This window comes from Ovis canadensis, chromosome 6, assembly GCF_042477335.2.
Source record: "Ovis canadensis isolate MfBH-ARS-UI-01 breed Bighorn chromosome 6, ARS-UI_OviCan_v2, whole genome shotgun sequence".
In the NCBI taxonomy this organism is placed as follows: Eukaryota; Metazoa; Chordata; class Mammalia; order Artiodactyla; family Bovidae; genus Ovis; species Ovis canadensis.
Window position 1 is genome coordinate 102,501,186 of NC_091250.1, and position 21,488 is coordinate 102,522,673.

The window sequence follows — 21,488 nt, forward strand, 5'->3', positions numbered from 1 at the left end:
TTGGGAAAATATGTCCAGAATTCTTGGCAGAATGATTTGGCCATTGGTCACAGGTGATAAAGTTGGCAAGAAAATCTTAACTTCTTTTTGGAAGTAAACTAATTACCCACTTTGAACAGACATAATCGAAGGCATCTCTTTTTCTCTTAATTTCTGCCCTGTTGTTCTGCCAAAAATAATCGAAATTCTACCACGATAGAGTGGATGCTTCCCAGGTGGCTCAGTGGTGAAGAACCACCACCACCACCCCCCCCCCAACCCTGGTCAATATAGGAGATGCAGGTTTGATTCCTGGATTGGAAAGATCCCCTGGAGAAGGAAATGGCAACCCACTCCAGTTTTCTTGCCTAGGAAATCCCATGGACAGATGGGAGCTGGGTGGGCTACAGTCCACGGGGTTACAAAGAGCCGGACACAACTGAGCGACTGAACACAACAAAAGGGTGGTTGTGCACAGTGGGGCTCTCAGGAGATCCATGAAACCCCTGAGGTTGGTGGGTACACATTGTGTTCATGGGCACATATGCATTTTTCCTGAGGAGACAGTGTCCATAAATCAAAGAAACTTAAACTAAAGCCAATAAGAAATGCTAAGAAATGTCTAGACCTACTGGGCTAGGTGTTGCCTGTAGTTCACAAAATACTGTAATGAATCCTGATAGCCTAAGTCATTTAAGAAAAATAAATTACCTCTCTGTTTTTGCTGATGTCTCTCGGTTTTCAAAAGATTTAGGAATTTTCCCCTTTTTTATTACCTATTTCTTGACTCCTACCTCCATAATTATATTATTGCAAGTTATCAGCTTTCTTTTTTTTTGAAATTTTTAAGATGAATTTATTAAGTTCAGTGATGAAAGCCATCAGAAGAATATTCTCCTGAATTTTTTTTTTTCTTAGAAAAAAGAAAGGAAAATCAACACCCTCTCAGCATAGCCACAGATGCTGTGGCAGTCAAGCCTCTCTGCAGACGGGAATAGTCCATCAGTCGGTCAAGTCCCTCTCCCGGTCAGCAGGATTGTAGTCTGGATCATTGTCATTGTCCTCCAGCTCCAAGTCATCCATTTCCTGAAACAAAGACTCATCTACCTCCACGTTGTTTCCAGCATCTTCCAAGAACTGGATATTAGATGTGTCGAGATTACGATCTGTTTCAAATAGTTATCTCCCACTTAATTTACTTTTTCCTGCTTGCTCTTCTTCCTTCATCCATTTCTTTTTAATTTCCAAGAGTTCTGCATCAAACTTGGCCTTCCAATTTAAGAAATTCTCAATTATAACAGGAATACCATGGAATAATTGCTTTTCGGCTTCTTCTGCTTCTTTTTCTTTTTGTTTCTTTTCTTCTTCTCATCTAGTTTTTATTTGATCTACTATTTCATTTAATTTTTCTTGCACAGCTGTCACTAAGGTGAAGATCATTACCATACCAAGGTTTTCTTCTGCCTGTAATGCTAATAATTTTAAAATATCTGCTACATTATTATCTTCCAGATTTAACTGGGTGAATATTTCATAAAGGGGAGCTTCATCTGGGTATTTTTCACTGTATGTAAACTTGAGGGTTGTCTGGACAGTTTCATCATTTTCTCCAGCCTCAGATGTCACAGTAATGGTGAAGTGGGGTGGATTTTCTGATAATACTGTGAAGGAGTCAGGGTAGATGGCCTCCAGAGCCTCCAGCTCATTGCGCCGCTCCTCGCCATAATCTGTCATCGCGGCCCTCGCTGCAGCCCATGGATCGCCCAGGTACCCAGGCAGGATGGTGCAGCCTGGACCGCGACCGCGCCGGGGGAGCAGGCAGCGGCCGGGCGAGCGCAGGCGCAGAGTCCTAGGCAGAGAGGCCTGGGGCCCACAGCCAGGCGGGCCTGCTGATCAAAAGCCCCGCGCCGGCCTCCGCCTCTGCAAGTTATCAGCTTTCAAAGTTAAAATTCCTTGTCTAAGAAAGTACTTTGCTTTCTTTATTTCCCACGATTATTTTGGTTAAAACCTATGGACTGCTCGGTTTACCTCTGTTTTTGCTGATGTCTCTCAGTTTTCAAAAGATTTAGTAATTTTCCCCTTTTATATTACATATTTCTTGACTCCCACCTCCATAATTATATTATTGCAAGTTATCAGCTTTCAAAGTTAAAATTCCTTGTCTAAGAAAGTGCTCCACTTTCTTTATTTCCCACATTTATTTTGGCCAAAACCTATGTACTGCTCAGTTTCCAAGCTAGGGCATGTCCCATTATAGCTTAGGGTTGGAGACGTCCACATCAGGCATTTGATGCACTGTCAGTTCCCTGAATCACCTGATGTCCAGACAGTCACACAGTGATTCAACTGAATCAGCTAACCACTGGCACCAAACTCTAGGCTGGCAACAGAACCCAAGTCTCCTCACCTACTCCCAGGAACAACAGTGGCATAAAATTCAACTCTACTTCTTCCAAAAAGAAAAAACAATTAAGGAAGCCCCTCCCCCTACACATTCATTGAAAATAATGCTCAGGAAAGAGTGGATTCCACAGTGTCACAGCCTCCCTCCCACTCATTGAGGCTCAAATATTTAATGTCCCCCCACCTAGAAAATCCCATGGACGGAAGAGCCTGGTAGGCTGCAGTCCATGGGGTCGCTAAGAGTCGGACACAACTGAGCGACTTCACTTTCACTTTCACTTTCCTGCATTGGAGAAGGAAATGGCAACCCACTCCAGTGTTCTTGCCTGGAGAATCCCAGGGGAGCCTGGTGGGCTGCCTTCTCTGGCGTCGCACAGAGTCGGACACGCCTGAAGCGACGCAGCAGCAGCAGCAGCAACAAAAGGTAAGCTCCTTAAGGCAGGGATTTTTACCACTGTTTTATTCCCAGAAACTGAAACAATTTGAGCAGAACATAGAGTGAATACATGCTAGCTGACGAGTTAGAAGAACAAACTGACAGAATAAAAGAATGAATGAATGTGCCTATGAAAGCCTGTGAGAACACACAGTTGCTTCCCTTGTACATCCTTCAGCCCTTGTGTGTCATTGCCCCTCTTAAGATCACCCCACTGACCATGCTCTTCACTGTCCCATCAATCATATCTATCCTTCAAATCCACTTAAAGCCCCATCTCTTCTCTGAACTCCACCTCATTCCAGCGCCCTACAGTATATACCTCTGCAATTTATCTGTCAACATGCAGTGACCCATACGGTGCTCTGCAAAGACATTAACATAGAAGACACTGAGTAATCACAAGACATGGCTCCGGAACTTTCCATCTAGCTCAAGAGAAACATACAATCAGGAGATAAGGAAGGAGCTCTATCTGATTGAGATGAAGGAGATAGTGTCAATGGAGAGCCAAAAGAAGTAATATTAAGAGAAACAGACAAACAAAAATATACAGGTGATTAAAATTAGGTATCTCTCCAACCCTGTCTTTCACCACTGCCCTCACCTCATTTTGTTCCTGTGATAAGGAGCAATAACATCTTGCCTCCATCTATAAAAACTTGTTCTGCCTGGATGCTCTTCTTGCATTCATAATGAATGAATCCTTTTTACTCTTCAAAACCAGCTCAGAGGTCACCTCCTCTAATAAGCCCTCTCTGCCCTCCTGGACCCAACAAAATTAACCAAGCTCCCCTCCATACCTGTGAATACTCCTAGGATTACACTTACTGCTTCTCAGGTGGTGCAGTGGTAAAGAATCCATCTGCCAATGCCCAGAGACCCAAGAAATGCAAGTTTGATCCCTTGGTTGGGAAGATCCCTTGCAGTAAGAAATGACAACCCATTCTAGTATTCATATTTGAAAAATACCATGGACAGAGAAACCTGGTGGGCTACAGTCCATGGGGTCACAAAGAGTCTCAGACACAAGTGAGCACACACACATACATTATTACACTTACCAAGGGTATACTGGTTAATCTTTGTGTGTCCCCTATTCTTACCTGACTGTAATGAAAGTTGACTGTGCAATGGATAGTTATAGAAAAGCTTTGGAGAACAACTCATTGTCTCAGACATTCTATAGTTTGTGAGCATGTGTGCTAAGTCGCTTCAGTCATATCCAACTCTGCAACCCGATGGTCTGAGGCCTGCCAGGCTCCTCTGTCCATGGGATTCTGCAGGCAATATTGGAATCGGTCGCATACCCTCCTCCAAGGGATCTTCCCAACGCAGGGATTGAACCCACATCTCTTATGTCTCCTGCACTGGCAAACACTTTACCAATGTGCGTTACCACTTTACCACTAGTGCCACCTGGGAAGCCCATTCTATACCCTAAAACTAGCCAACTCTAAGATGGCCTTCCAAGTGAAATCCTAGCATGACACAGATGTACCTTTGATTTGGACTGAGAATTTGCATACCTCCCTCCTTATACATAAGGCTAAAGAAAACTCCCAGTAAAGCCCAGGGCCCTGAAAGCCTATGGTGAGCACTTCATTGTTCTGTTTGTGAAAGAAACCTCAGTGGACCCCTGCATTTGCTTAGATTACTGTAGTTTTCCCCCATTTAAAATAAAGTGCACCATTCAACACTTCTGGAGGCAATCTGGCCATTTCCCCCATTATTGAAATTTTAAACATACATATCCTTTAGTACAGTACTTTTAAGAAAAATATTTACAAAAATACTCCCACTTGTGTGAAAAATATGTATAAGGATGTTCACTGTGCCACTTTTATAATTACAAACTAAAATGAAAATGGATTAACTAACTGTCCACCAAAAGGAAATGAAATATAATGCAGCCGTTAAATAAATGAAATAAATCTATACCTACTGACAAATAGGTTGCTGATTATTTATAAAGTAAAACAAAGTAAATTACAGAGAAATATATATAATAGTTCTCATTTTTTAACATAGGCAGCTATATTTTGATGTTTGATTTATGCGCCCATGTACGCATGATAAAACAGGTACTCTGGGAAGTCATTTGGGAAGGAGATGGAGGTGAAGAAAGATTGTAACTTTTTATTGTCTGCACTTTTAATTATACAAGGCATGTCTTCCTGAAATACCCTCTATTCAAATGGTAGACATTGGGTAATATGATGTCTGCAGCTAATAACGCAGCTAATGAAGTGTTGGGAAATGAAAGAAACCAAATGACTTCACAGACAGCTAAGTCCTGATTGGCCCCTCAGTTGCCAGCCTCCTGGAGTCAAATTTAAATTCCTTCTACCCACTCATAGCTCACCTAAGGGTAAAAATTTTCAGCATACAGACTAGAGAAATCACCTCACCTGTACATTTTGCCTAGTGAAGAGAAAGGTAACAGAACTGATCCCGTTTCCAAGAGACCACTCATTTTTCTCACGTACCACTTTGTCTCAAAAAATAGAGTGAAAGAATAACATTGCTTTGTTGTTCCAGGTAGCAATTTGAACATGAAGGCTGCGATTCTACTGTTTTGTCTTCTAGGATCAACTCTGTCATTACCGGTAAGTACAGCATGTTTATTTTATGTAACCCAGCCTTAACTGCATCTCTAACGGTAGACCTCTCTCTCCCTCTCTGCCAAAACTTCTGTTTGTGACCCATTCCCTTAGTTTCCTGTTTTTATTTCCCAAGCTGAAAGATGATAAGTTAATGAAGTATTAGTGTATATTCCAACGTACTTACATTGTATCCACTTTATCATGGTAGAATTTTGATTATTTTTGACAGAGCAATAGGGCAGAAATTAAGAGAAAAAGGGATGCTGTGGATTATGTCTGCTCAAAGTGGATAATTATTTTACTTCCAAAAAGAAGTTAAGATTTTCCTGCCAACTAATTATTTTTTCATTATTAAAGATGTAAACTACATTTTCTGAGTTTTCTAATTGGAAACACAAAACATCTAAATTATAAAAACTCTAAAAAGTCTACCAAATTGTGCAATAACAAGAGGATATTAGAAGCAAATAATATTTTTTACTTAGAATATTTCATCACAAAATAAGTTCATATATAACAGGTTTAACAAAAAAAGAGCCTAGTATTCAAACATGTATTCCAACTATCCTCCAATATTTTATGGACATGGTTTGTATCTCTAAGTAAATTTCCCTTTGTTTGAGATGCTTCAGTGAGGACAATGAGAAAAAAAATAAAGATATTTACTATGAATTAGCAGAACAAAAATAACATTCTCAATTAGGCTTCAAGCTCACTTAACACTTGCTTATTCATCCATACAATCAACAAATATTTATTGAAAACTCTCTATATACCAAATAATATGCTAGTTGATAAAGATAGAATGGTGAGAGAAAAAAAAGACATAATCCTTCATGGTGTTTATGAGGACTATTTTTAATGATAAATTATAAATTGCAACCATGATTAGTTCTATGAAGGAGATGAACTGGGTGATCTTCGTGGAGGGGATGAAACAAACATGAAAAACCAACCTCCTTCTTATTTCATTCCAAACACACATTCGTCATTCTTTAAAGAAGTCTCCTGTAAAAATTTAATCTTTAAACAAGGTAAATTAGGAAGTTAATTTTTTAATGTGGATTTTTGCACTTCACTGAATAAATTTGCCAAAAGGTTGTTCTAAGTTGGGTATCTCTTGTGAATTTAAATTACCATATAGTTTGTGAAAACTCAAGACAAAACTTTCTAGAAGCATAGCTATTATTCAAGGTGGACCAAGGAGTAGTGTACAGATACATGCAGACTGGGAGAGCAGCAAGAATCAGTGGTGTAGGAAGTGTGAGAAGCAACATTAAAATATCTATTAGGTATCATAGTAGGATTTATCAAATAAAAACTCGAAACACACGGGCAAGGTTTTTTTTAATTACTTGTAAATGAATTTGTTGAATAATCATAAAGGTATATGAAATGAATAGATTTGCAAATGTGAACACTTAATGTAGCCTAGCAATTGTTTCAGTAGATCAAAAGTTTGGGAATATGGGTGTATACTGGAACTGGGACACTTGGATGTTTGGGAGAGTGGTCAAGGTAAGCCTCAAAAAGAAGGTGAACTCAAGCAGGTGAGGGAGTGAGCCAACATCTGGGAAAAGAGCATTCCCTCTGCAGGTGGCGGTGAGGTTCTGAGCTAAGAATGGGCCCCTGGTGTCCCAGAGACAGCAAGGAACCTAAATAGCAGTAATGGAGTGAATGAGAAGAAATGAGGTAGAGTGGGAGTTCGGAGAGGTGCTGGGGGGCCAGGGTTTGAGGACCTTTTGGGCCATTGTAGTGTCCCTGACTTTTACTCTGAGTGAAAACAGAGGTTAAGGCAGGGGTTGAACAAAGACATGAACAGACCAGACTGCAGTTTTCAAAGGATCCCTGTGATTACCGTGCTGACAATGAATCACAGGAGATGAAAACACCTTTGCAGGATTTGTACTTACATAATCTTAAGGCTTAAAGGGACCCCTAAGGGCAGATAGTGCCAATTTTCTCTCTTATGACTGAGAGAAAAGACCAAAGTGAAGTCAAGAGGCATTGTCAGCTCCAGGATATATCCGAGTGGCCCAAGAGTCAGTGCAGTGCTGGGGGAGCCACAGGACACTATCCTTGGGGACACAGCCAGGAGCAAAGGCCAACTAGAGTCAGCCTGGACAGGAAGCTTCCACCTCAATGCAGCTGGAAGGCTAAGAGAAACAAATAGAAGGACTCATTTCTTCAAGGACTAAAAGTCCTTGCAGGAATTCCTAGTACAGGCTCTACAACTCATAAAATCACCATGGGCAGGTCACAGTGCTTCTCAGTTTCACTGATAAACTAGAATAATACAACTAGGTCATATGGACTCAAAAAGACTTTTACCCCTAAAATTCAGTTATTCCTAATACACTAAGAAAATACTCTGACCAAGCAGGGGACTGAATTTCTATTACAGGAGTGACTTGTCAGGCTCAAGGCTGACAGCTTCATGAAAATGCAGTAGAAATCATGGCAATTTATCTTCAGGCATTAGGAAAAAGCAAATGTGTACAGAGCTGAGGTGTGGACTATATATTTTATATCCAGAGGAGGAAAAGAAATGACTACCACCAGAAAACCACGTGCCCTACTCACCCTCTGTCCCTCCCCACAGCACCCTTCCTGGTCTGGCACTTTCCCTTTCTACAGTTGCATCTCCTGTCATGCACAAAATATTCCAGGGAGTTAAAACCTCCAAAACACACATGGGCTAAAGGCAGACATTTTTGCATTTTGGCTAAACTTATTACCTCCTGGAAATAAATGGATACAAGACCTCAAACTATTTTTAAGTTTGAAATTATACCTCTACAATATTCATTAAATTTGCTTTTTCCTTGCTCCTACCCCTAGGTGGGGGTGAAATATTCTATAAGAGGTTTAAATTTAGTTTTCTTTTAAGATTCAACATTGGCATGACTTTCCATCAGGAATGGGTAAAGCTGGAAGTTATATTGTTTCTGTCTTAAAACAGGTCATCCAGGAGAAGAGAATTTTAAAAGTCTCCTTGTTCATTCTCTTTCTAACCCTTAGTCTTCTTTCCATTTTTACAGATCACCTGACATAAGTTAGGGGGCTTCCCAGGTGGCTCAGAGGTTAAAGTGTCTGCCTGCAATGCGGGAGACCTGGGTTTGATCCCTGGGTCAGGAAGATCCCCTGGAGAAGGAAATGGCAACCCACTCCAGTATTCTTGCCTGGAGAATCCCATAGACAGAGGAGTCTGGCGGGCTACAGTCCACGGGGTCGCAGAGTTGGACACGACTGAGCGACTTCACTTTCCTTTCACTTTGACATAAGTTTCTTTACTCTGAGGTCTGGTGTCTCAAGCCTGAGCTGGAAGAATGCTCCCTACTGGATAACTTCATCCTGCCAAATAGCTTAATAATTCTTTGTCTTGTTCCTAGTCAATGTTGGGGAGGGAGAGCTGGTCATGACAGCTCCAGTGTGTGTATATAAGGTCCCTTCACTTGGTATTCTGCTAGCTTTCTTTAAGTTCAGACTCAAGGCCAACTCAAAAAGGCTTGCGAACACACATGAGAAATGGTAGATGCTGCTTCTTCAAATATTTGTTATCACAGATGCAGCTCAACCCTGCCCTGGTGCTTCCTCCTACTAAGCTTGTTCCAGATCAGGCAACACTGCTAAATCCACAGCAGCCAAGTCAGGTAAGAGTCCTACAATGCTGAAAATCTGGAGACCATCAAAGCGAACATGCTAAAGCTAGTGGATTTAAAGTCAAGATTCGCCCAAAGTTTCATGACTGAGCAAGAGAGAGAAAAGCCTTATTTGGGGGGGAAATGAAAACAAGAAACATACTTTTTTAATTCATATTTCTTATTTCATTCTTATTATTTCAACACATATTCATTCCTATTCCTTTTGTCTGAGTAATAATTTGGTTCAGCAACCAAATCTAGTCAACTCTGAAAAGCAATAGTTACACCTATTGAAAAAGCTTGATCATCTATGCTTTTGAAAAACTGCGACTTAAGCAAATACAGTAATTGCCAGAACCTACAGGGATTAAGAGGTAATCCATAAAAATAGTTGCAGATTTCCTAGTGATTTTAACATTTATTGTTGATGAACTGATGTGTTACTGTAAAATCTGTCATTGAAGCATATTTAAATACTTTTGAAAACTGAATGGTCTCCTAGCTACTCTCCCCCTTCTTCCCATCCTCCCTCTGTTCAAAAAGACCTCACCTTACCTACATCTAGACTTTGTGAAAATGGTACAGTAACACCAGAATAAAGTTTTCATTTTGATCTATGGATATTACACAATACTCAAGACACTAGCCAACCTTCTGCCTTAAGGAACTTGAAGCTTAGAGGACTTTCCTTAAAAAAGAATACAAAATTAGATATGCAAAATTTTACTAAAGTGAAAAATTCACGGTGAGATAAGAAATGAGTAAATTACACACTTTTAAGCTGATAAATACTTTAAACTTGACACATTGCTTGGGTACCTCCAAGGGCCATAGAAGGGGCAATGCTAGTGAGAGGCCCTGAAGCTTTAGCTTCATGGTAAATCCACCTGTGATAGAAGTATATGTTACTTGAGAATATAAACCACTGAATTGTAAAACCAGGCAACTTTTTGTCTCACATGTTAATTTCAATGCCCTGCAGGTCTTCTCTTCTTTAAGTCTAATTCCTTTGACACATATGCTCACACTGGGGTCAGACTTGCAACTGGTAAGTACCTTTTATATCATTTTAATGTTCATTGTTAAATAAAAATAACACCTCATGTTGAGTGTATATATGGGGTGGGTATCCACCCATATACACGTACATACATTTCACATGAGATAAACGGAAAGAGAGGTGACAGAGAAAAGTCAAAGAGAGCTGAATACTATTCAATACATTAAAAATTTTCTTATCTTTAAGATTATCTCTAAAGGAATTAATCTAATTCTCAAGTTGTTACTTCTTTAGTTCTTACCTCCTCTCTGAGCTCCCCTTCTCATTCCTCCAACATATCTTCCTCATGGGGCTTTCCTGGTGGCTCAGACAGAATCTGCCTGCAATGCAGGAGACCTGGGTTTGATTCCTGAGGGAGATCCTCTGGAGAAGGGAATGGCTACCCACTGCAGTATTCTTGTCTGGAGAATCCCATGGACAGAGGTGCCTGGCAGGCCACAGTCCATGGGATCTCAAACAGTCAGACACAACTGAGCGACTCACACTTTCACTTTTTCACATCTTCCTCACAGCCTATACGACATACAAACACTATGACTGCTATTATCACCCCAACAACAAGAGCAAATGAGAACGGATAGGAAAATCGACATTCTTCTCATAGAATGTCTGCATAGTTTAATCTGTCTGGGGGATAAAATAATTAATAAGTTTCTTCCCTGCTTAACGTGGGTTTTTCCCCCAGCGGTCAGATTTAAATGTAGTACTAGATCATATTCAAGCTACTTTATCTGGACCCTCACAATTTTCATGGGGATACCTATGAAGGAACTCATTTTCTTCATACGAAAGTATCAGGAAAATTCCTGGAACCATTGCTGTCATAGCCAAAAGGGGAAGGCAAGTATGAGATCACCTAAGTAATCCTCAGGAGAATGGGTTAAATGCCAAAGGAAAATTGAGTGTGAAAGTTAGTCCTGGACTTCATGGTTGTACCAGCAGACTAAACAGGTCTCTAAGCTTCGTTTGTATACCTAATTCCAAATGCAATGTCATCTACTATAGATTTGCAAAGCAAATCCTCCCTTTTACATCTAGTAAATACAGTTTCATATCCTGGATGTTCAAATTGAAACAACACAATCTTCCTCATTGCCCTACAGCTAAATCCTGCTGCAGGGATGCCGTCTGGTACACAGACCCTCCCACTGGCCCTGGGGGGACTGAAGGTACAGCAGCAGCTGCAACCACAAGTAAGTTCAAAGCCCTACTCAGTTTAACGCTGGCGTTTTCCCTCAGGTGAAAGCCTAAGGAGAGGAAAAAATATTTTCAAGGTTCTTGAAAGTTTTACCCAGACACTTTGCAGAGGGATGTCCTATTAAACTTATGACCATCTTTGGCAATTTGGTTCTTGCTGAAACTCCATGAAAACACACCCAGAAAACTGAGCATGCTGCCCCATTGCCTCTCAAGAGTACACTTGTAACAGGTAACAGGAAACATGAAGAGCTAGAGAAGATTGAGAAGTAAAGAATAAAGCTGGGGATTGAGAGGCATCAGGATTCTTCTCCAGCTTGCTCTGTTTCTGTGAAAGACTTCTGAGTGACCAGAATCATTCCAAAGAAAAGATAAGGGATGGACAAAGCTTATTTCCAGCAAATCTAATCTCCTTTTCGTGCCCTTTTGCCATGCCTCCTTTCAAGCTCCTGAGAATCCTCTAGTTCTTTTTCTCCTCCCATAATTATTTGCTTTTACGAAAAAAAAAAAACCCAAAACTTTCTCACACAAAGATATAATGACATACTTAGAACACCACCTCTTTTTAGAAATGCTTGCATTTTAACTGCAAAGCCCAAACTTTTCCTCTTAGAATTTCTCTAAATTGTTAAATGACTCTGGAGAAAAATAGAGGGATCCTTTATGACTAATTGGTTATCGTTAACTTATTCTCCCTAACACATAAGCTCAGTCCCTATCATTCCCACATAATCTGATTTTTTGTAGAAGCTTTCTTGATTATTACATATATGCTATATGTTAATTATAGAGAATTTAGAAAAAAAGATAGTTCAGTTCAGTCGCTCAGTCGTGTCTGACCCTTTGCGACCCCATGAATCGCAGCACCCCAGGCCTCCCTGTCCATCACCACCTCCCGGAGTTCACCCAAACTCATGTCCATCGAGTCGGTGATGCCATCCAGCCATCTCATCCTCTATCGTTCCCTTCTCCTCCTGCCCTCAATCCCTCCCAGCATCAGGGTCTTTTCCAATGAGTCAACTCTTCACATGAGGTGGCCAAAGTATTGGAGTTTCAGCTTTAGCATCAGTCCTTCCAAAGAACACCCAGGGCTGATCTCCTTTAGAATGGACTGGTTGGATCTCCTTGTAGTCCAAGGGACTCTCGAGAGCAAAGGAAAAACTAAAATTCACTCATAAGCCTATCAGTCAGAATTAAACACCGTCAGCATTCTAGAGTATGACCTTTCAGTCTTTTTGCTATGCATATAAGTATGTTTTCTAAAGAAAATATGTTCTTACTATACCTAATGTTCTATAACTTTTTCACATAATACATTTTGAAAATACTTTCCTATATTTTGAATATTCACTTATAATATTGTGAATAGCATAATATTGTTTTCAATGATTGCTTAGTATTCCACCATACTGGAAAAGTTTGTGTTTTTTCCAAAATTTTTACTTCCGTAAATAATACCACAGTGAACGACTGAAGTGACTTGGCAGCAATAGCAGCAGCAGCAGAACATCCTTTAACTAAGACTTTGACCATATTGGTGATTATTTCCTTAAGACCCGGAATAGAATTTGTGAGTCCAAAGATATTAAAAAATGTAAGACTTTTAATACACATTCCCAAAAAATGAAGCATAACTATATCCTATCTTCCTACCACTATGACACCCAACTTATAGTAGCAAGCTTGCATTAATTAGTAATTACAATCAAAGCTGAGTTTAATTGACAAAATTATTTTAAGCTGCTCAATTTAAATTCTACATCGTATTCAACCAATACTTTTCCCTGTACCTTCTTTTGTCCAAGATAACAACACAAAAGACTATGTAACTAACTTTTACATTTCTTTTTTAATACTGATGTATATTATTTCTTACAGATACATTAGAGCCTTCACTCCAAGTATTTTCTTTTATTTATATCTTAATAATAAGGGTGATCCTCTGAAAAAGACTAGAGAGAGTTGTTTATTGCATGACCTTGGCAGAGTCCACCTGCCAACTGCCCCCAGGTTCAGTTTCAATTGCTGCCCTGTTCTAACCTCAAAGTCAGACTTAGTACATCTTCATATTCCCCAAAGAGTAGATTCACTGGAGTCCAAGGCAGTAGTGGGCACTGTAGATGGTATTAAAGATTCGGTAGAGACGTTTGACATGCATGGCCCCATCAACCAATAATATAAATCAATCCTCATTCTCTGGGGCTTCTTCAGTGTCTCTAGGCTATACCACCACCAACGGTCCTCATACATGCCTTCTCCTGTGCAGGCGCAGCTGCTCTGACCTTGTCTCTCCCTACGCAGAGTACCTTATACCCCCTGCAGGAAACCCGGGCACATGTCCACAGTTCTCATTAGCGAAGCAAGTCCAGTGCAGCTAAGAATGAACTCTAGAACCACACAACTTCTGGCCAAATCCTGGCTCTCCACTTACTACCTATGTGGTTAAGTTACTTAACCCTCTGTGACTCACTTTCTTCATCATTTAAAATAGGAATTAATTAGAACCTTACCACTAGAGCTGTTAGAAGGATTAAGGGAGTAAATCTACATAAAACACTTAGAACAGTACCTATCACATGGTAATCATTCAATACATTTAGCTATTATTTCAAACAAATTCTCTATGAAAAACTAACAACTTCTCTCCTTACTGTTACATCGGTATTACATTAGTTAAGTATCTTTCATTATAGTTTTTACTTAGACATCTGTGGTTTCCTCTTTGTATCTTTTTGTTCTTTCTATTTGCCTTTAAAGAAGAACTTTCCATTTTGTTTTCTCAAAAATCCTTTGTTCCTTTCCTTTGATCCATTTCTTCATTGCCACCCTGAAGACTATTTGTTTTATGGTCAGTAGCCAAGGATCTAACTGAGAGTAAGGCTTTTTCCTAAATGTGTGTATTTTTAATCTTTGAGCATTATGGGTATTACTGTACAAACTTCTTGAGAAATAATAAAGGTCTTTTTATAAGACTTTCAAATCTTTTAGGTTGGGTTGCATTAAAAGTCCCATTTTGATAACTTTTATGACACTGGATTTCTATAGAAATAAAAATAAACCTTAAAATCCTAATTCTTTCTAACAAATCCTAAAGTTAGTTCTTAGAGTGCTAGAGCACACCAACACCTCACCCAGATCTTTCCAACTACAAATTCATTCCATTCACATAGTCATCAGTGACCAGTAGAGTGTTTCTCACTTAGCGCTAAGAACTGTTAGGACCAGGGATGTTGAACAATATCATCCATAATTTCCTACTTGTGGCTCTCTTAATAGCAAAATATCCAGGCAACCATTGTGAGACTATTTTAAAATATCCACTACATGATTTCATGTATCTTCTGACATCCCATGGAAAAGAAACATGCATTTTATCATCATGATTACTTGGAATAATTTTAAGTTTGCAGATACCGTCCATTCTAAAGGAGTTCAGTCCTGGGTGTTCTTTGGAAAGAATGATGCTAAAGCTGAAACTACAATACTTTGGCCACCTCATGTGAAGAGTTGACTCATTGGAAAAGACTCTGATGCTGGGAGGGATTGTGGGCAGGAGGAAAAGGGAATGACAGAGGATGAGATGGCTGGATGGCATCACCGACTCGATGGACATGAGTTTGGGTGAACTCCAGGAGATGGTGATAACAGGGAGGCCGGGCGTCCTGCGATTCATGGGGTCACAAAGGGTCAGACACGACTGAGCGACTGAACTGAACTGAACTGAACTGAGAACAAAATTATTTTCATCCAATTTACTAACTTCTGCCTTTTAAATGTACTGCCTTAAGCTGGTTTCTAAATCTCTCTGGGCCTAATCTTCTTTTCACGAACTGAATCAGTTCCAGTTGCCATCCTTCTCATGAGTCAATATCTATGATTTTAGATGATACATTAAATGGAATATCTATTTAATAAATATTGTGTACTTATTTTGAAAGTCTCAATATTTACATCATTTGCCAGAATTTAACTTTTAGTATATTTTTACTAAATTTTTCACTCTTTTTTCAGATGTTACCAGTTATTGTAGCACACTTTGGAGCCCAGGTAAGATTATTTTACAATATGATTTTATTTTAGATCATCTTAGTGTGAAATATTTAATTCTGTATCAATTCACCAGATAGCTGCCAAGCTTCCTATTTACTTTGCACTGTATGAACACTACAAATAGGATAATAACAAGAACACTTACTGGGCACTCACTATGTGCCAGGCACTGTCCTAAACACTTTTTGTTTATTATGTACTATTTCATCTAAGCTTCAAATAATCTTCTGTAGTCAATGTTTTTATTTCTAATTTGAAGACGAGTAACTAGCGACGCTTACAGTTAGTTGTTCAGTTATATCACACGGTAAACATCACAGATGAAGCAACCAGTCAATCCTTTAAACCACACTGTCAAGCAAAAAAATGAATGAATTAATTAATTAGGTGATCTAAAAATTGATGATGTGGGGGATTTTTTTAATCTCAAATGTATTTATTAACTATATGTCTTTTCCCTAAAAATGATAAACTTTCCTCTCTATTTTTCCTTTATGAAAGGTAATTCTTGAGATCACTCATACAATTACCAAAAGCTAAGATCAAGTATGAGCATCAGATGGCAGGTTTTACTTCTTCCTTTTAATTGGAGGATAATTGCTTTACAATGCTATGTTGGTGTCTGCTGTACAACAGCGTGAATCAGCTATAAGTTTACATATAGCTTGAGTTTTTACTTCTAAAAGCAGAATCAAATATAAAATTCACACTAACTCTTAATTCCACATTAAGGAACACATTCCAAGGAACAGCAAAGGTTTACTTACAAATATATTCATCAAAATATTTTTATAGTAAAGACGAATATTGTGTGTGCGGTCCGTCACTCAGTTGCTTCCAACTCTTCGCAACCCCATGGATTGTAGCCCGCCAGGCTCCTCTATCCATGGAATTTTCCAGGCAAGAATACTGGAGTGGGTTGCCGTTTCTTACTCCAGGTGGTCTTCCTGACCCAGGGAAAGAACCCACATCTCTAGGGTCTCCTGCTTTGGCAGGCAGACTTTTTACCATTGCACATTTGGGAAGCCCCCAGAGAAGTATATTAGGTGCAACTTAAATTTAAACAGAAGGAAAATCATTATGTAAACTATACAGCATAAAAGCAAATACTTGTGACCATTCAAAAGTACATTTATTAAAATTTGTTGGCAACATGGTTAAAGAATTGCTGTGTAGTATTAAAAGAAAAGGTAAGACACAAATTGTGTAAATGATGTGACTTCTAGTATGTAAAAAAGAAATGTTTGAAAAACATCTGGAAGAAAATACATCAACTCTGCATGATGGGGTTATGTTTTTTTTCTTTATGGCTGTCTGCATTTTCCAAGTTTCCTCTAATGTGTATATATTACCTAATAATAGAAAATAGGTAATTTTTGAAATGCATAAAACCTCCCATCACTCAGATAAAAAATGTTAGCAGTCCAATACCATGTGCTGACTTGAGTTTTGTAATAAAAGTCTCAAAGCCAGTTTAAATTATTGCTGAAAATTAAAAAATATATATCTTTTTAAAACCATAAGCTTTTAAATTATGATATATATATATTGCCTCAAATATATTAAAATCTGTCTAATAATATGTGCTATTATTTTCCTTTTAGGGTACTATCCTAAGCTCAGAGGAACTGGTAAACAAAAAAAATTAATTCCTAGTATTTCAAGTTCTTTTCACTGCTCCCACAATGCTGTTTTCTGTCCTCATATAACTTTTGACCTCAGCCCCTAAACCTGGTACATGCTATCATACACTGAACACTTTTGTAGGCCTTCTCATTAGGTTATTTTTTCTCCAGCTAGGGATTCCATCATCCTTCTCCAGCTACTTCTCCACTGATTTGACTTAGCTTTTGTTTTCCACATATTGATGTCAGATTCAGGTCTATCCAGAAAGATATTGCATATTTTTAAATTTTATTTAAAGATGATTAAAATCTAGTGTTATAAGTTATTGAAGTACATGTAGATTTAGAATCATATACATATTGATCTCTATCTCAGGAAAGATTCTTTTTTTACTTAAATGTTTAATGCTTGTAGAAAAATATATTTTTATTCTAGCATCTTATGATGATAAATGAAATCTGCTCTAGACATATGAATAACTAAAGGGCTAAACCCCAAAACTCATAGTACTATGCCTAGGCACTTCTACGCATTTCTCCAGAGTCATTTTCAGAGAAAAATAATTTGAATTAACGGTATCTAAACTTGACACTAAAGTGAAGAGTTGCGGAAATATCTGGGAAGATAGTTTTTAAATTTTTATATTATAAGGAAGGTAGAGATTTACTTAATTTTTCATAAATAAAATCAAATAATGGGGCTGTTTTGCCAACACTGAGACATGAACACCCATTTCTACCAGTTATGGACCTGATCCTATAAAACAAGCACCTCGGTGGATTTTTCTTTTTACATATATTGACTTTAATACTCACCAGATTACAAATTAGAGATTTTTAGCACATTTTAACAGAAAAAGACACAGAGGCTAGAAAAACTTAAGCAACATAGGAGCCAAGGTCAATAAAACAGTACATCTAGATTAAAAAGCATTTTTCTATCCACTATTCCAATGGTTTTCAAGTTGTTTTAGTGAATGCACAGTAACAGTTATATTTTTCATGTTGCTAAAATATACACATTTTATGAAACAATATTTACCCTTATTATAGAGAGTACACTGGTAATTTATAGCCTACTATTTTTGCCTTGTTTTTTAATGATGCACCATCTTCTTTATTTCAAACGCATGGATGCCACAACCCCCAGTTTGAAAACTTCTGTACTCTACTCCTGTCTCTCATCCAGCATAAGCCTAATTCTGGTTTCAGTACCTCATAAATCTAAGACAGTGTTTTCCAAATGTCAGTCCCGGACCATCAAACCACGACAATTTGGAGTGCTGGTTAAAAATGCATATTTCTGCCTTCCAGGTGATATTTATGTATACTAACAATTGAGAACCATGCTCATAGAAACAGACCTGTATCTTAATTATCAGTTTTCAACACTTTTTATTCTATGCAAATGCTATCAGAACTGGGAGGTCCCAGAAACTGGTTTCTGCCTGAACTCTCTCCAAAACCAGCTGATTTCCAGGTATTTTGTCTTAGGAAGAATTTTTCATGGTAATTTTTTCCCAGGGGAAAAACAACAAGTCTAAGTACCAACAACATTCAGTACCAGTGTGCAAATAAAGGAGATCCATTGAGTAACCTCAAAGAATACACCAGTGGCTGAGTTGCCAAAAGAAATGTTCTTGACTGAATATTCCAATGCCCTTGAAAAATATATATCAAAAGAAAGCATAAAAGTCATGAGATAAAAATTGATTAATCTACTTGACTTCATTTTTCCATTAATTTTTAATCTCTTACTTTTTTAAAATTCTGAGCAAAGGAGAGACTGTGATTGAAGTCAATAACAGAAATCTAGCCTGCTGAAATTGTATGGAGTTTCTGTCTTAGTTCTACTTCCAGATACAACTGATATGAACAAGTGATGCATTGTTCCTTTTCCTGTGACTGACTTGATTCTTGCTTTCCCGTTCTGAGAAAAATGGAGCACAGCAAGGATCCTTAGTAATGAAATCAGCATCAGGCTTGGCTCAGGCTAGGGGGCCATTTTCTCTAAGGAATGCCCAATCTTTACTGTTTTTGCTGACTCTACCCTCTTCATCTGCGAATCCTACTCAAACTTGCTGCTCTCAAAGAAGAAAATGCTAGTTGACCAGCCTTAAAATGTGTTTTTTTGACTTTTTTTTTTTCTATTTCCTTCTCTCATTCCAGCAAGGGACCTCTCAAATCTTAACAGGTCTTATCTTCCATCCCTTGTTCCCTGGAGCCATCCTGCCCACCAGTCAGGCTAATCCAGACACCCAGAATGGAATCCTTCCTGCAGGACAAGCAGGAGCAAATCCTGCCACCCAGGGAACCCCAGAGGACCCCTTCTCAACCCCTAGTGGCACAGATGATGACTTTGCAGCAACCACACCTGCTGGCATCCAGAGGGGCAGGCAAACCACAGAGGAAGCCCCCACAGGCTCACCCAAAGGTAGGTTCTCCAAGCCAGGAAGACACCCCAGGGCCATGAGAGTCATCTGTGGAGTGAGAGAGAAGGGTTCTTTGTCTTGCCTTGACAAATACAGATCCTAATAATATCAGGGAGCCTCTTTACTCACTCGTATTTGATTCCAGCAATAAGGGATCATTTTTCCAGGGTTACTATCCCTACTGGGGCTTCCCTGATAGCTCAGTTGATAAAGAATCCACCTGCAATGCAGGAGACCCCGGTTCGATTCCTGGGTTGGGAAGATACACTGGAGAAGGTATAGACTACCGACTCCATTATTCTTGGGCTTCCTATTGAATCTACCCCAAAAGAAAACATTTAATTGCTGACATAATATACTTTCCATGTCAGGTCAGGGCTGAAAATATTTGAAACCAGATGGTGCGCTCCCTTTCCCATCCCCCATACACCCCCTCAAACACACACAGGACACAGTTAATCAATCAAGATACTCTTTCCCACACACTCATCACGGGTGAGACTCAGGACCTTCCTAACGTAAGATGGCAAGCTGTTCTTAGCACAATAGATGAACTCATGTGCCATTCCCCTCAGACGAAACTTAAGAAATAAGCTCTCCTAGCATTAACAAACAGATAATCATTTAATCTGTGAGGATGTCCAGACCCAAATGTTCCAAATAGCCAAAGAGAAAAAAAGAATGATTTGTTACTGATACTTCTCACCCCAAGAAATTTTCATCTCAAGTAAAAATATTTAAGTGTAACATGCTTATAACTACATTTAAAAAGAGGTTTTTTTTCTTCCAGGAATTCAGTAAGCTGTCTCAATTTTTTTCAACTGAACCACCTCAGATGTGGTGACACATGAGAATCTTTTTCATTGGTCATATTATTGAATAGATTAAGACATACTGGACAGTATCAGAAGAAATTAATTCTTAGCTTATTTAAAAATTTTTCTTGAAATTTCAGAAAATATATACTTCCTGGAGAATACTGACTTCTGAAAAAAATACTAATGAAATGCATAAATTTGTCTTTCAAATATAATATTATGCCACCTTGGACCCGGAAGATATGTATATTAAAAATATACTTTTAAACTGACTCTTTGTCTTCTTTGTGGGAGTGAAAGAAAGTCAGACTATTTCAGAAACTGCATTACCTCAGGACACTTAGATGATATTCTTGGTATAGACTGTCTTTGGAAGCAGGAAACGCAGCAGTCACGGGAGTGGACACCAAGCCATGTAAGGATAAGTTCTAATCTTAAAGTCACCTTATGACCCACTCTTTCCCATGGGAGCCACAGATTTAATTTTCAATAAGCAAGTTAATTGCAAAGCAAAGCAAACTACATGTGCATCTAAAATACGCAGTGGAAGCCAAGAATTATAAGTCATATTGTCAGTCCTCAAGTTGCTTAGAATACAGAGCTAGTGATTATGGCATTTAATGTTTAATTTGTTATGTCTGATATTGAGGAATGACACTGATAACATATCTGCTAAAGAGCTGGAGGAATCATGCTTCCTGACTTCAGATGATACTACAAGGCTACAGTAATAAAAGCAGTATGACATTGGCACAAAAACAGATACATGGATCCATAGAATGGATAGAAAGGCCAGAAATAACCCATACACTTATGGTCAATTAATCTAAAACAAAGGAGGCAGGAATATACAATGAAGAAACATCTCTTCAACAAGCGGTACTGGAAAAACTAGACAGCTACATGTAGAAGAATGAAATTAGAACATTCTCTAACACCATATACAAATATAAACTCAAAATGAATTAAAGACCTACGTGTAAAACCAGATACTATAAAACTTTTAGAGGAAAACATAGGCAGAACACTCTTTGACATAAATTGCAGCATATCTTTTTTTATCCACCTCCTAGAGTAATGAAAATAAAAACAAAAATAAACAAATGGAACCTAATTAAATTAAAAAGTTTTACAAAGCAAAAGAACTCATAAAAAAATGAAAAGACTTTCCACAAAAAGAGAGAAAATATTGCAAACAAAGCAACCAAAAAGAGATTAATCTCCAAAATACACAAACA

At 38.5% G+C, this 21,488-nt stretch overlaps 1 protein-coding gene and 1 pseudogene across 1 annotated transcript; one reads left to right on the forward strand and one right to left on the reverse strand.

The window, feature by feature from the left end:
• Positions 1 to 900: 900 nt before the first annotated feature.
• LOC138442605 (RWD domain-containing protein 1 pseudogene) lies at positions 901 to 1,730 on the reverse strand (annotated as a pseudogene).
• Positions 1,731 to 5,373: 3,643 nt separating this feature from the next.
• AMTN (amelotin) lies at positions 5,374 to 20,233 on the forward strand. Its single transcript, XM_069595084.1, has 8 exons — positions 5,374 to 5,427; positions 8,991 to 9,077; positions 10,051 to 10,116; positions 11,232 to 11,321; positions 15,337 to 15,372; positions 16,980 to 17,006; positions 19,170 to 19,434; positions 20,223 to 20,233. The coding sequence occupies exons 1-8, from the start codon at positions 5,374 to 5,376 to the stop codon at positions 20,231 to 20,233; spliced, it is 636 nt and encodes a 211-aa protein (XP_069451185.1).
• The last annotated feature ends 1,255 nt before the right edge of the window (positions 20,234 to 21,488 follow it).